Source organism: Cetorhinus maximus, chromosome 24 (genome assembly GCF_964194155.1).
Source record: "Cetorhinus maximus chromosome 24, sCetMax3.hap1.1, whole genome shotgun sequence".
Taxonomy (NCBI): domain Eukaryota; kingdom Metazoa; phylum Chordata; class Chondrichthyes; order Lamniformes; family Cetorhinidae; genus Cetorhinus; species Cetorhinus maximus.
In genome coordinates, this window is record NC_135902.1 from 38324055 (window position 1) to 38338027 (window position 13973).

The following is a 13973-nucleotide window of genomic DNA, read 5'->3' on the forward strand; positions in this document are numbered from 1 at the left end:
AAGTGGATGACCTCATGCTTACCTGCTTGAAATTCATTTGCCACAGTTTCTCCCATTCACTTAATTTGTTACTACCTTTTTTGTAATGTGACACTTCCTTCTACACTGCAACAATATTGCCTATCTTTGTGTCATCAACAAACTTGAATACGTGACTTTCTAGCCCATCGTCTAAGTTATTAATGGCTATGATGAAGAGCTGAAAGCCCAACACAGATCTTTGTGGGACACCACTAGTTACATCCTGCTGATTAGAGGCCCAAGCCATTATCCCTACACTCTGGCTGAACAGCAGGAAACTATTTCTTAACCAGGTCCCTTCAATTCCAGGAGCTTCAACTTTACCTAACAGTCTGTTATGAAATGCCTTCTGGAAGTCAATATAAATAACACTGATATTGATTTTCTATCCTATTTCCTTTGGTCACCTCTTCAAAAAGTACAGTTTCATCAGGCATAACCTACCCTTTTCAAATCTATGCTGATTCTCTCTGATCAGCTAAACATTTTCAAGGTGTTCACTCACTCTATAATAGACTCTAATAGTTTCCAGACAACATATGCTAGGCTAACTAGTCTATAATTCTTTGGTTTCCCTCTCTCACATTAGCAGAATGACATGCGCAATTTTCCAATCTAAAGGAATATTCATGAATTGAAAGAACATTCGAAGATTATTGTTAGTTCTTTTAAAATCCTGGGATGGAAACCATCCGCTCCAGGAAATTTGCCATTCTTTTGTGCCTTTATTATCTTCATTACTGTTATATTGCTAACATTAATGTTGATCAGTCCCTTATTCAACATTAGTTTACTAGGGATGTCCGGCATTCTACTGTAAATTCTGACAAAAAGTAATTATTCAGTATGTCAGCCATCGCACTCTGAGGACATCACTGCAGGAGTTCCTCAGGGTAGTGTCCTAGGCCGAACCATCTTCAGCTGCTTCATCAATGACCTTCCTTCCATCATAAAGTCACAAGTGGGGATGTTCACTGATGAATGCACAATGTTCAGTACCATTCGTGACTCCTCAGATACTGAAGCAGTCCGCATTCATATGCAACAAAACTTTGACAACATTCCAGCTTGGGCTGATAAGTGGCAAGTAACATTCGCGCCACACAAATTCTAGGAAATGACCATTTCCAACAAAAGAGAGTCTAACCATCTTCCCTTGACATTCAATGGCATCAATAATGGTGAATCCCCAACTATCAGGGGAAGCAGTGGCGTGGTGGTATTGTCACTGGACTGGTAACCCAGAGACCCAGGGTAATGCTCTGGGGACCCTGGTTCGAATTGGAATTCAATAAAAATCTGGAATTAAAATGATAACCATGAAACCACTGTCGATTGTCGTAAAAACCCACCTGGTTCACTAATGTCCTTTAGAGAAGGAAATCTGCCGTCCCCACCTGGTCTGGCCTGCATGTGACTCCTGATCCACAGTAACGTGGTTAACTCTTAAACGCCCTCTGAAATGGCCTAGCAAGCCACTCAGTTGCATCAAATCACTGAAAAGTCAATAAAAAGGAAAGAAACCCAACAGACCACCCGGCATTGACCTAGGCATCAGAAACAACAACGGTAAACCCACCTCTGTCAAACCTGCCAAACCCTCCTTACTAATATCTGGGGGCTAGTGCCAAAATTGGAACAGCTGTCTCACAGACTAATCAAGCAATAGGCTGACATAGTCATACTCACAGAACCATACCTTACACATCATGTCCCGGACACCACCATCACCATCCCTATCCCACCAGCAGGACAGACCCAGCAGAGGTGGCGGCACAGTAGTATACAGTCAGGAGGGAGTTGTCCTGGGAGTTCTCAACATCGACTCCGGTCCCCAAGAAGTCTCATGGCATCAGGTCAAACATGGGCAAGGAAACCTCCTGCTGATTACCTCATACTGTCCCCTTCAACGTCCATCACCAAGAAAGATGGTGATCACAGACCGAGTTGGCCAAGTCCTAACGGACATAGCTGCTAGACTGGGTCTGCGGCAGGTGGTGAGGGAATCAACAAGAGGGAAAAACATACTTGACCTCATCCTCACCAACTGGCCTGCCGCAGATTCATCTTGCCATGACAGTATCAGTAAGAGTGACCACCGCAAAGTCCTTATGGAGACAAAGTCCCGTCATCATATTGAGGATACCCTTCATTGTGTTGTATGGCACTACCACCGTGCTAAATGAGATAGATTTCAAACAGATGTAGCAACTCAAGACTGGGCAATCATGAGGCGCAATGGGCCATCAGGAGCAGCAGAATTGTACTCAACCACAATCTGTAACCTCATGGCCCGGCATATTCCCCACTCCACCATTACCACCAAGCCAGGGGATCAACCCTGGTTCAATGAAGAGTGCAGGAAGGCAAGCCAGGAGCAGCACCAAGCATACCTAAAAATGAGGTGTCAGTCAGTGAAACTACAATACTGGAATATTTGCATGCAAAACAGCATAAGCAGCAAATGATAGAGCTAAGCAACTCCACAGCCAACGGGCCAGATCTAAGCTCTGCAGCCTTGACACATCCAGTCGTGAATGGTGGTGGAGAATTAAACAACTCACTGGAGGAGGACGCTCCACAAATATCCCCATCCTCAATGATGGAGGAGCCCAACACATCAGTGCAAAAGATAAGGCTGAAGCATTCACAACAATCTTCAGCCAGAAGTGCCAAGTGGATGATCCATCTCAGCTTCCTCCAGAGGTCACCAGCATCACAGAGGCCAGTCTTCAACCAATTCGGTTCACTCCACATGAAATCAAGAAACAGCTGAAGGCACTGAATACTGCAAAGACTATTGGCCCTGACAATATTCCGGCAGTAGTAAAGATGACTTGTGCTCCAGAACTTGCCACGCCCCTAGCCAAGCTCTTCCAGTACAGCTACAACACTGGCATATATGCGGCAATGTGGAAAATTGCCCAGGTATGTTCTGTACACAAAAAGCTGGACAAATCCAAGCCGACCAATTACCGCCACATCAGTCTACTCTTGCTCATCAGTAAAGTGTGGAAGGGGTCATCAACAGTGCTGTCAAGCGGCACTTGCTTAGCAATAACCTACTCCCTGACGTTCAGTTTGGGTTCTGCCAGGGTCACTCAACGTCTAACCTCATTACTGCCTTGGTTCAAACATGGGCAAAAGAGCTAAACTCCAGAGGTGAGGTGAGAGTGATTGTCCTTGACATCACGGCAGCATTTGACCGAGTGTGGCATCAAGGAGCCCTAGTAAAACTGGAATAAATGGGAATCAGGGGGAAAACTTTCCTCTGGTTGGAGCCATACCTAGCACAAAGGAATATGGTTGTGGGTGTTGGAGGTAAATAATCTCAGTTCCAGGACATCGTTGCACGTCTTCCTCAGGGTAGAGTCTTCAGCCCAACCATCTTCAGCTGCTTCATGAGTCACCTTCCTTCCATCATAAGGTCAGAAGTGTGGATGATTGCACAATGTTCAGCACTATTCATGACTCCTCAGATACTGAAGCAGTCCATGTTCAAATGCAACAAGACCTGGACAATATCCAGGCTTGGACTGACAAGTGGCAGGTAACATTTGCAACACCCCAGTGCTAAGAAATGGCCATCTCCAAAAAGACAGAACCTAGCCATCTCCCCTTGACATTCAATGGCATTACCAGCACTGAATCCCCCACTATCAACATCCTGGGGGTTACCATTGACCAGAAACTGAACTGGACTAGCCACATAAATACTGTGGCTACAGGAGCAGGTCAGGGGCTAGGAATCCTGCAGCGAGTAACTCACCTCCTGACTCCCCAAAGCCTGTCCACCATCTACAAGGCACAAGTCAGGAGTGCAATGGAATACTCTCCACTTGCCTGGATGAGTGCAGCTTCAACAACACTCAAGAAGCTTGACACCATCCAGGAGAAAGCAGCCGCTTGATTAGCAGCCCATCCACAAACATTCACTCCCTCCATCACCAACGCACAATGGCAGCAGTGTGTATGATCCACAAGATGCACTGCAGAAACTCACCAAGGCTCCTTAGGCAGAACCTTCCAAACCGACGAGCATTATCAGCTAGAAGGGCAAAGTCAGCAGATACATAGGAACACCACCACCTGGAAATTCCCTTCCAAGCTACTCACCATCCTGACTTGGAAATACATTGTCGTTCCTTCAATGTCGCTGCATCAAAATCCTGGAACTCCCTCCCTAACAGCACTTTGGGTGTACCTACATGACAGAGACTGCAGTGGTTCAAGAGGGCAGCTCACCACCACCTTCTCAAGGGCAATTAAGGATGGGTGACAAATGCTGGCCTAGCCAGCGACACCCACATCCTGTGAAATAATTTTTTAAATGCTCACCACTTCCTTACTTTCATTGACAATACCACCATTTTCAGTTTTCTGTGTTCCTGACCATCCTCTTTTTCCTTATATCATTTTAAAGAAACATGTTGGTTTTGATACCCCTTGCAAGGTTCTTTTCAAACTTTTGATAGGTTTTAGTGTCGATTGTGCCACCCTTTGTTATTCTTCATAGCTCTTCCATGCAACAGGGTCCTTTTTTTTTCTCGCATTTTTGTATGTTTTTCTTTTAGTTCTATGTTGTCTTTTACCTCTTCAGCCATCCATTTTTTGGGGCAAGTACAGCTCTTGTGCCTTAAGGACATGAACTGTTTCTGTATCATATTAAATTATTTTTGACTAAGTCCCACTGATCTTTTTATCATTAAACAGAATAGCCAGTTTTCTGTAGACAGTTTCTGTCTCATGTCATCGAAGTCAACATTACTTAAATTTAGAATCTCACTAGCTGTTTCACGCTTCCCCCTCTCAAACACTATGTTGAATTCAATCATGTTATGATTGCTATTAGATAAATATTCACACACCACTAGACTTTTAACTATACCTGCTTCAGCACAGGTACATATTACTGAATCAAATATGGCATGCCCCCCTGTTGGTCCTAGGACATATTGTTGCAGAAAACTATCCTGAACACGCTTGAGAAATCCACTGTCTTTTTGACCTGCGCTAATCTGCTTATCACAATCAATATGAAAGTTAAAACTCTCCATTAAAATCATTCTGCCTTTACTACTTGTTTGACTAATCTCTGCACTTATATAATCTACCACTTCCCAGCCGCTACTGGGTGACCTATGCACAGCTCCCACAACTGTCTTAAATCAGTTTCTATTTCTTAATTCTATCAATAATTCAAGCCACTTGCTTCTCCACCAGCTGCTTACTTTTTGTTATATCCTCTTTTATTATTAAAGTGATTTCATTCCTAATCACTAAGGCTGTTCCTGTCCTTCTATACTGAATTCCCACTCTCACCAAATTCCCAAATTTTACACCTAATGTACTCCATTTACAAAGACTCTGTGCAAGCAGATCAGATTTAATCCTTTTGTCCTGACCAAAGCCTTTACTCTCTCAGATCCAAATCCTTTCCCTGGAATGGCTACAATCTTTGCTCTGCAACTCCAAGGGTCACAGACTTAAGTGTATCTGACGCTGTACTGTTTTACCTCACCATCCCAGATATGGCTGGACGACATTGAGTGTTACTTCACTCTCCTCTGCTAAAGCTATCCACTATTCAAGACCATTTTGGTGAGCAAAAGTAATCCCTGACTTCCAAAAAGTGTCTCCACACCCTCACCTCCAACTAGAGCAGCAAATAAATTATGGACATCTGTAACATTACTCGCCTCCTCCTTTACTTCAAGCCACCTGCTTCTGAAACTCGCATCCATGCATTTGTCCCCTTCAAACTCCAATGTGCTCTTGGCTGGTTCCTATCCTTCACCCTCCGTAAATTTCAGGTCATCCAAAGTATCTCACACCAAGTGCTGCTCACTTATCATCTTTGCCCTTGCTGACCAGCCTCCAATTTTAAATTCTGATCCCCATGTTTAAATCCCTCCATGGTTTTGCCCTCCCTATGTCTGGAATCTCTTGCAACCTCATAACCCCACTCCCAAACACTCTGTTTCTCTGATTCTTACACTCTTCAGCTGGTGGACATTAGTTGCCTACGCCCCTCTGTCTCCCTGTCAACCTCTTCCTTTAAGATCCTCTGTAGAATTCACCTTTTTGAGCAGACTTAACATCCATTTATTCCTGACCACACCATTGTGAAGCACATTGGGATGTTTTTCTATGTTAAAAGTGTTAAGTGTGTTGTGGGGTATTGGTTACAGCTTGATAGGTTTGATGAAGTCTTCATAGTCTTTAGCAGGTTAGCTGGAAATCACTATTAACAACTAGAACTATTTACAAATATACAGAAAAGGGTACAAGCTAGGAGATGTCTCCAGACTTTGGTCTGCACGCTGCTCTGTCCAACACCACACTGACCCTGGGTGTGTGTCATGTGCTGTCTTACATCACTGTGTGGGTGATACTGTTCTCAGTCCCACATTAACTCTATATATGCCAAACCTTTATATTCCAATATGAATGCAAGTTGTTTTAATGAATTGCCTGTGGGTAGAGGAAGACTTCAGAAACTTATTTCACAGAGTCACCTACTAGCAAGGACCTGCAACTGTATTGCTACAGGCAAATGTTTACAACATCTAATGTAACATAGAATTACATTAATTCTAAATGTTTTACATTGGCATTTACATTTTAATGTTAAATGTTGACAAAAAGTGTGACCAAGGATCACAATAGTACGAAGTATATGCATACAGATGATTATTTCATAACACATGGATATATTTTATATGTATTACATGTAAAAATGTATATAAGTATAGACACATGGAGGTAAACAATACACAAAATACAAAGTACCAACACATGAGAGGCTATTGTGATAATTCAGAATCATGTACACTTACTGCACACACACACACACACACACATGCACACACACATGCACACACACACACACACACAAACATGGAGGGGTTGGTCTGAGTAGCATATTATTGTGTGCCATATATGTAAATATTGAAGAAGAAACTGATTCAATAAAAGCCAAGGATATTGTTATGACCCCAGCTATGAGAACACTGGATAAGCCTGACACTTGTTAGGATCTGGCTTGATAGACCATAATATTTTAAAGAATGTAATGCGTGAAAGAACCAAGGGTAAAGAAATAAGCAGCAAGACTCCAAGATTAAATTGAAACACCAAAAGAATCTTTACTATACAAACTTGAACAAAACAAACACAAGCAATAATGACTAAATAGGTACAAGGAGCAAATAAGATAATGATTCTAAACAATATGAGCTTCTACCTTAAACTCAATTCAACAGACTTAGCCCAGCTTAGCCTTTTTACTGTGGCTTTCACTCTGATAGGCTTTTAAACATACTCTGGGAGGCAGCTCCTTTACCTCTGGGTCTGGCTGCACACTTCACAGCTTAAGCCTATGGTATCTTCCTACCAATATGATCTCCTGGTCCAAGTATAGGCATCACTGATGGTTACACGCCACAACCAGCCAGATACACGTAGACACTCCCTTGGTGTCTGTTCCGTAGCTGGACTTCTGCTCTCATTACAGAGCTACTTGGTCCTACCAATTCTCTAGAACTCCCTATTTTCCTCTGTAAACATACAGAACTGAGTTCTTTGGTTAACAACAACAGATTGGATGTCTGCAGCCTCCAGGTCATCTTTTCTTACACCTGCTTTGTTCCTAAAAAAAAACAAAACCCACCAGTTTTCCTTTTCGAGCAGAGCATAGCTCCACCTTCAGCAATTTTATCCATAGCAACCTCAAGGATTTCTTGCTTCTAAAAGCTTCTCAGCTATGTCAAAAGTTTACATGGTTTGTAAACACACACAGGCATACTAAACCAAAATGAAAGTAAACAACCCCCAATTCACCTTAAACTGAAACCAAAAACTGTACATTCTTAATCCTTAATATAATTCACAATAGAGACAGGTATAATTACGCCCCCCCTCCATCCCAACCCCTTCAAAAAAAATGAAAATGAGTCTAAAAGTGAGGTGTTTTCAGTCACTAACCAGATAATGTACTTTATCATGCTATCTCTTTTAATTCTTATCTTTACATATATGTTATGCACCAATATTCTCTTCATAGTACATTCAAATACAAACTTGTGGTACACAAATGAATTCTACAAAGTCAACGACCTCACAGAGAATCATTTGAACAGTCAATCTCTCTATATAATCCACTTTTAAACCCTTAATATAATCCTCAATAGAGACATTTATAACAACACACATGTGCACACATAGACGGGAAGAAGAGAGAGCGCATTGAGGTCAGCAATTGGAATACAAATTTGTGTACTTATGAAATCATTTACAGTTGATATTAGAGTAGTAGGCCCCCTCATTAAACACATAAAGAGAATATGGTAACATTGCAAAAAAATTTTCTTGAGTTTAAAACTAGACAGGGATCTTATAAATCGTTAGTTGAATACATAAGAAAACAAACTAACAAGCAACATCCTAAACACATTTATCCCACCCAAAAGTCAGTATTTGTGGGGTAGCTGTGTTGCCATTCAGAATTTAATAAAAATGAAATATGGTGAAATCCATGGTCTGTTTGCTTCCCTTGGTCCTTTCTAATGCCTTTTCAACTTCTGGTCTAAGTGGGTCTACAGCAATGAATGTAAGTGCTTTAGGATTTAGCAATCCTATGCTTTTCACACTTCCATCTTTGCATTGATTACTGCTTGGCTTCCCAAATTCCCCCTAACAGTTAGACCATCCTAAAGAAACTATATTTAAATATTGACTTTAGTAGTGCATTCTCAAACTCTAGTTTATTTTGCCCAATGGGTTACTATGTAAGAAATATGTTATTGTTCCTGGGCCTACTAAAGGAGATGAGATTTTCCACAGAATGACTCTGTTCTGGCTAAATTTTAAGGATTCAGTACCTTACATAACAGTACAAATTTCAAGGAAGCACTGGATGAAAAGAAATCAGCACAAAAAAAAACTTATAACGTCCATTAGTATAGGAAAGATTTCAACACAATGATTGAAAAGTGGGGGAACATTATTTTTAAAATAAGCAATAAAAGAAAGGAAAATGAATGTTAAATGTATTAAACATAAGATCAACAGCAAAAGCTGATGTAATTGGAAGCTTAAGTGATTAAGCAAAAGGCACAAATGAATGAAAACCAGGATGGAAGCTGAAAAGTAATACTTAAAGCTGGATAGTAAAAGAGATTAAAGGGTAAAATAATTCAAATGAATTCAGCAGGTCAGGTTAGATTACTATAAAACAAATCACACCAGAGTATTAAAATCACAATCAGTGAAATTATAGCACAGAAGATGGTTATTCATTCATTTGCACTTGTGTCTTATGAGCTCCTCAATTGGTGCTATTTATTATTTACTCACACAGGGGGTGGAATTTTATGGCCCCCGTCATGGTGGAGGCGTGGCTGTAAAAGGCAGTGAGCCATTCGAAAGCACAATGATTTCAGCGGGACTGTAAAATCCCACGGGTGCAAAGTTCTGCCCCATGGCTTCCACTAATACGGAAGTTCAGCTGGCATAATCAGAAAACATATGATGCTGCTTATCCACATGGAAACAAAAGTACACTGCCACTATTCAGCAAGTGTTTGACCTCTTTCATTGACTATATTCATCAGTAAGTAAACTCCCAACTGTTGCCTTGTTCACTTTTCAATGTTCAGAATAGTTCCTGAATTTCCCTGATTGTCCTACATCATGAACTGGTCTAGATTTTCTGATCAAAATCAACGTAGGGCCGAAACAACATTAGCAAAAATGTAGACCTGAAAAAGATGTTATTGAATGTCAGCTGAGAGCAGCTGAGAATGTTCCTGCCATTCCAACAGGAGTTAAAATGGCTAGTAAAAGTGAGAAAATGGCAATTACAAAAATCAGAAATCCATTTATAAAAAAGGAGTTCCTAATTTAGTTGTACGTAAACCGCAGCTGTTCATTACACACTCCCATTTCTACAGTCCCATTGCCAATCAACAATTGCTTCCTCTGTCGACTAAGTAACAAAATCATAAACCTGTCCAAGAGGATTGAGTTTCCAATTCCTGAACATTCTGCCAAGTTGTCCAACTGATCTAGACAGACTTGGCCTTTTCTGCTGATTTGCTGCCATGCTTCCAGCCTTTGAATGGGGCAGATTTTACTGAAAAAACAATGGTGGCTGAACAACGTGTGCCCTTATTAATGTGCAAATCAGCCAGCCAATTGCAGCACGGAACAGATACCCCGTAAATTCTGAATCACCACAAATTCGGCTCTTCCATTAGCTTTTCAAAAATGGCATATTGTGCTTAACATCCCGATGGTTTTCTTGAAATTGCTGCATCTGCACATTCATTATCCACTAAACTCGCCAGAGAGAGTTAAGTCAAGTATTTAAAGCGTAAGTATATTTTTAATTATGTGGTAGTTATTAATGACTTACGATCAACCCCTCTTGCCCAGAAAGTGAACAAAAATAAGTGTGGAGGCTCATTATTTCAGGTGGTGAAGAGTTTCAGGAGATTTTGAAAATGTCAAATTGAAAAAATCATTCTTACATTTGCTTTTCATCTTTTTTCTCCAATCTTTCTTTCTCTCTCTCTCTTATATGTATAATATATATTCCTCTGCCAGATATGATATTGAATTTACCCATTGAAATCACTCTCCTTTTCCATTCTTCCTCTGCTTAATTCTCAGTTCTTAAATCTCATTGGTTGAGCACATACACTGTCTGTCCTGTTGTTCATCAATATCCCAGATGCCCTGTTACCCTTGCTGCGCCATTATCAGTTCACATTTCCAGCAACTTTGTAGGCAAAAGCTTTTTAAATGTAAATGTGCGCAAACAACTAACAGTGCATGCCATATGATGCCCTGCTATAGCAAAGTCTGGCCCTTTGAATGTTAATGGATTGTTCTACCACAACGTTGCTGCTTTATTATGCCTACCAGCATATGCAGGCCCCGTGCCCGAACTAACCTTCTTCACTGTTGGCACTCAAACATGTTTTTCAACAATTGCACTCTCTATTGCTGAGTTGTTGAACTTTAGCAACATTTATGCCTATCAAGTGGCTAGTTAGTTGCTGGAGAAACATTGAAGAATCATTATTGCTGGTCCATCATGATACGTTGCTTTCTCATTGGCAGTAAAATAAAACTTTACTCCTTACATAACAATACAAATTTCAGGGGAGCACTGGGTGAAAGGAAATCATCACAAAAATACTTGTAACACTGGGTGAAAGGAAATCTGCACCAAAAAACTTGCAACACCCATAGATATGGAAAAGATTTAATCACAATGATTGAAAAGTGGAAGATTTTTTTTTAAATTAGCCAATTAGGAGCATGTTAGAAACCTGCATATACCTGCAATTTCATTAGCACTTTAGAAATTTTGGAGAACAACATGTTTTAGCATTAAGAGAATTGTTAGGCTTCTAGATAGTAATTGTTTCACATATACACTCAAACATACCTGGAGAATCTCCATGTGGGTAGAATGTTTAATACAGCAGAGTTATAAGAAGGGGAGCAATGGAAATGGCAGCTCTTGTAGTGTGTGCCTGGAATGGTATTTTGAAAATTAGGATATCTGTTAAGATGACAAATCAGGAATGCCACTAAAATGAGTTCATTATTCAGTTATCTGTTACACTAAGCTAAGCCTTTTTTTTGCACTTACCCACCATTGTCACAAATTGCATTGATACATCTTGTTTTCCAATCCCACCAAATTCAATGGACTTTTGAACCGCTTGCCCACCTTGCAACAGGGCCATAAAATTCTGCCCATGATGATTAATTTGATCTAAGTCACAAATTTTATCTAAACTTGTTTGTGTTGCAATGGCATGATGGGGAGATATAAATATGTGTGGATTATATGATATGTGATGGATTTCAGTTTCTTAGTAAAATGTGAGATAGAGTTAAATTTCACAATGGAATTGGGAGGTGGTTTGAGTTACCATGAGCTTTTGTTGCTGAGAAGGTTCAAATCAAGCCTAAACTGAAGGGAGGAAGTTTATTTCCGTTAGCTATAAAGGTGTTATTTGGAATTAATTTGGATGGAAATAGATCTGAAATGCTAAATTGGTTTCACAGCAAACGCTCAGTTTGTGACATCCTGCATTTCATGGACCTGATGTGACATAATTAAATCCATGCCTTTTTGAAATGTTTATTGGACATTAGAAATATTCAGTTCCTTGCTTTGGTGATCATTGGGAAGACTTCCTCTGGGAGCCAAGTGCAGTAAATCATCTTTTTATAAATGCAGTTACAATTCTGCTATACCTCATGCCCGGAGGAATTCTTTTCCCTTTATCTGATTTATGCTGGGGCAACTAAGTGGTAATAATGGCTAAAAAAGTTGTTAAAAGTAGCACACTCCTCAATAAGGATTGAGTCTACCTCTCACTGTCTACAAGCAATCTACAAAACTTCTATCCACTTATTGATAGAATTATTTGCTGAAACAAAGCCATTGGAGTTTCTTTAGCTCCAGAGGAGAAGTTGAATTCCTTCTACAATTGCTCCAAATCTTTTGTAACTTTCCGAGGCACCTGTCCTTTAGTTGTCTCTAACTGAACTTTATTCGAATGTCACCTCACGCACAAGAATAATGAACCATTTGTAATGTGAAAACTTATCACTAATGAAAGGTTAATGGCGCACATATTGTGAGGGCATAAAATAAATTCACCTTACAATACTGAGATGGCAGCTGAAAAAAACAACCGACTTATTCACAGGCACTTCTGAAGCAATTTACTATTGAATTGAATGCATAGAAACAACTATTCATAGACTAAGGTTCACCTTAAGTGATATTCCTTCCTATAGTGAAGTAGCTCCATCTTTAGGCCTACTATTTTGCAATGTTCTTTTGATAAATTAATTTGTTACTGTTTTTATTCTTTTTATAAAAGATTACTCATACTTGTGACCTCCCGCTTTGCAACAATTCTTTATTTTCAATAATTCATGCTGAAATCTTTAATCACACCAATTATTTTTAAATAGATTATATTTCAAGGCATGGACATTCAATGGTAGGTTTTTCTTATTTTCAATCAATTGTATTCAGTAAATGAATCTAAAGTTTAACACTGCTCTGCCCTTTCAATATAAGTAACCTTGTACCATTTGCAGTGGAGATTTCAAACACAATCAGAGATATCAACATTTATTGCTGGAAATGGTGTGTCACTACTTGTATATTTTTATAAAGGAATAGCTTACTGGTTAAACCTGATAGAAATGTAACATTAGCACCATTTCAATGTACACGGAACTGAGAAAAGTATAATTGCTGGAGTATTCCGAAACTAAATATCATCCTACTTGAAAAGATGTGAGGAAACCCGATTATGGTAACATCTTATGCCTGTTCATATTAGTTCCATATGTGGGTGATCCAAAGCCATTCATTCCATTTTATATTTCTGTACGAAACAAAGCAGACTATTTATCAACAGAGACCTAAGGTAAGTTGTTTTGTACCTTTACGAAGAGAGGCTGATGTGTTTGCAATTATTCAAAAAACACATCACAGTGAAATAGAACTCAGGTTTGGGAAGGATTATATAAATAGACAATAAGAAAATCCCAAAGTGTAGAAATCTGAGATTAATATGAAGCAATTACACAAAATGAATACATGCGAATGAGTATTTGTTTCTTTGCAATTTTTTCCATCAATTATCCCACTCCCCACTTCTCTCCTGTGAGAACACAATGCTGTCGATTTTGATTTCCCTCCAGTAAGTCACCCAATGGCTAGTATGCATATGTGAGCATTAACAGTGAATATCAGAAGGCAATTTGACCGCAATAGGGTGGATGGAGGAGATTAGTACCTGATATTGTCACTCAATGTCCAAATTAATGCACTTATAGCTGCAAGTGATCGAGAGTGGAGAATTTGGCTGATTTTATCCTCCCTAACATAGGGACACTGAAGCCAA

General features: G+C 39.8%; 1 protein-coding gene across 1 annotated transcript in view; it reads right to left on the minus strand.

The window, feature by feature from the left end:
• Nucleotides 1–11561, minus strand: part of LOC144699798 (cAMP-dependent protein kinase type I-alpha regulatory subunit) — a 51139-nt gene extending 39578 nt beyond the window's left edge. The window contains exon 1 of the mRNA XM_078571045.1: nucleotides 11480–11561. Coding sequence (XP_078427171.1) covers nucleotides 11480–11494 — 15 coding nt within the window. The 5' untranslated portion in view covers nucleotides 11495–11561. The remainder of the gene's footprint in view (nucleotides 1–11479) is intronic.
• Between the last annotated feature and the right edge of the window lie 2412 nt (nucleotides 11562–13973).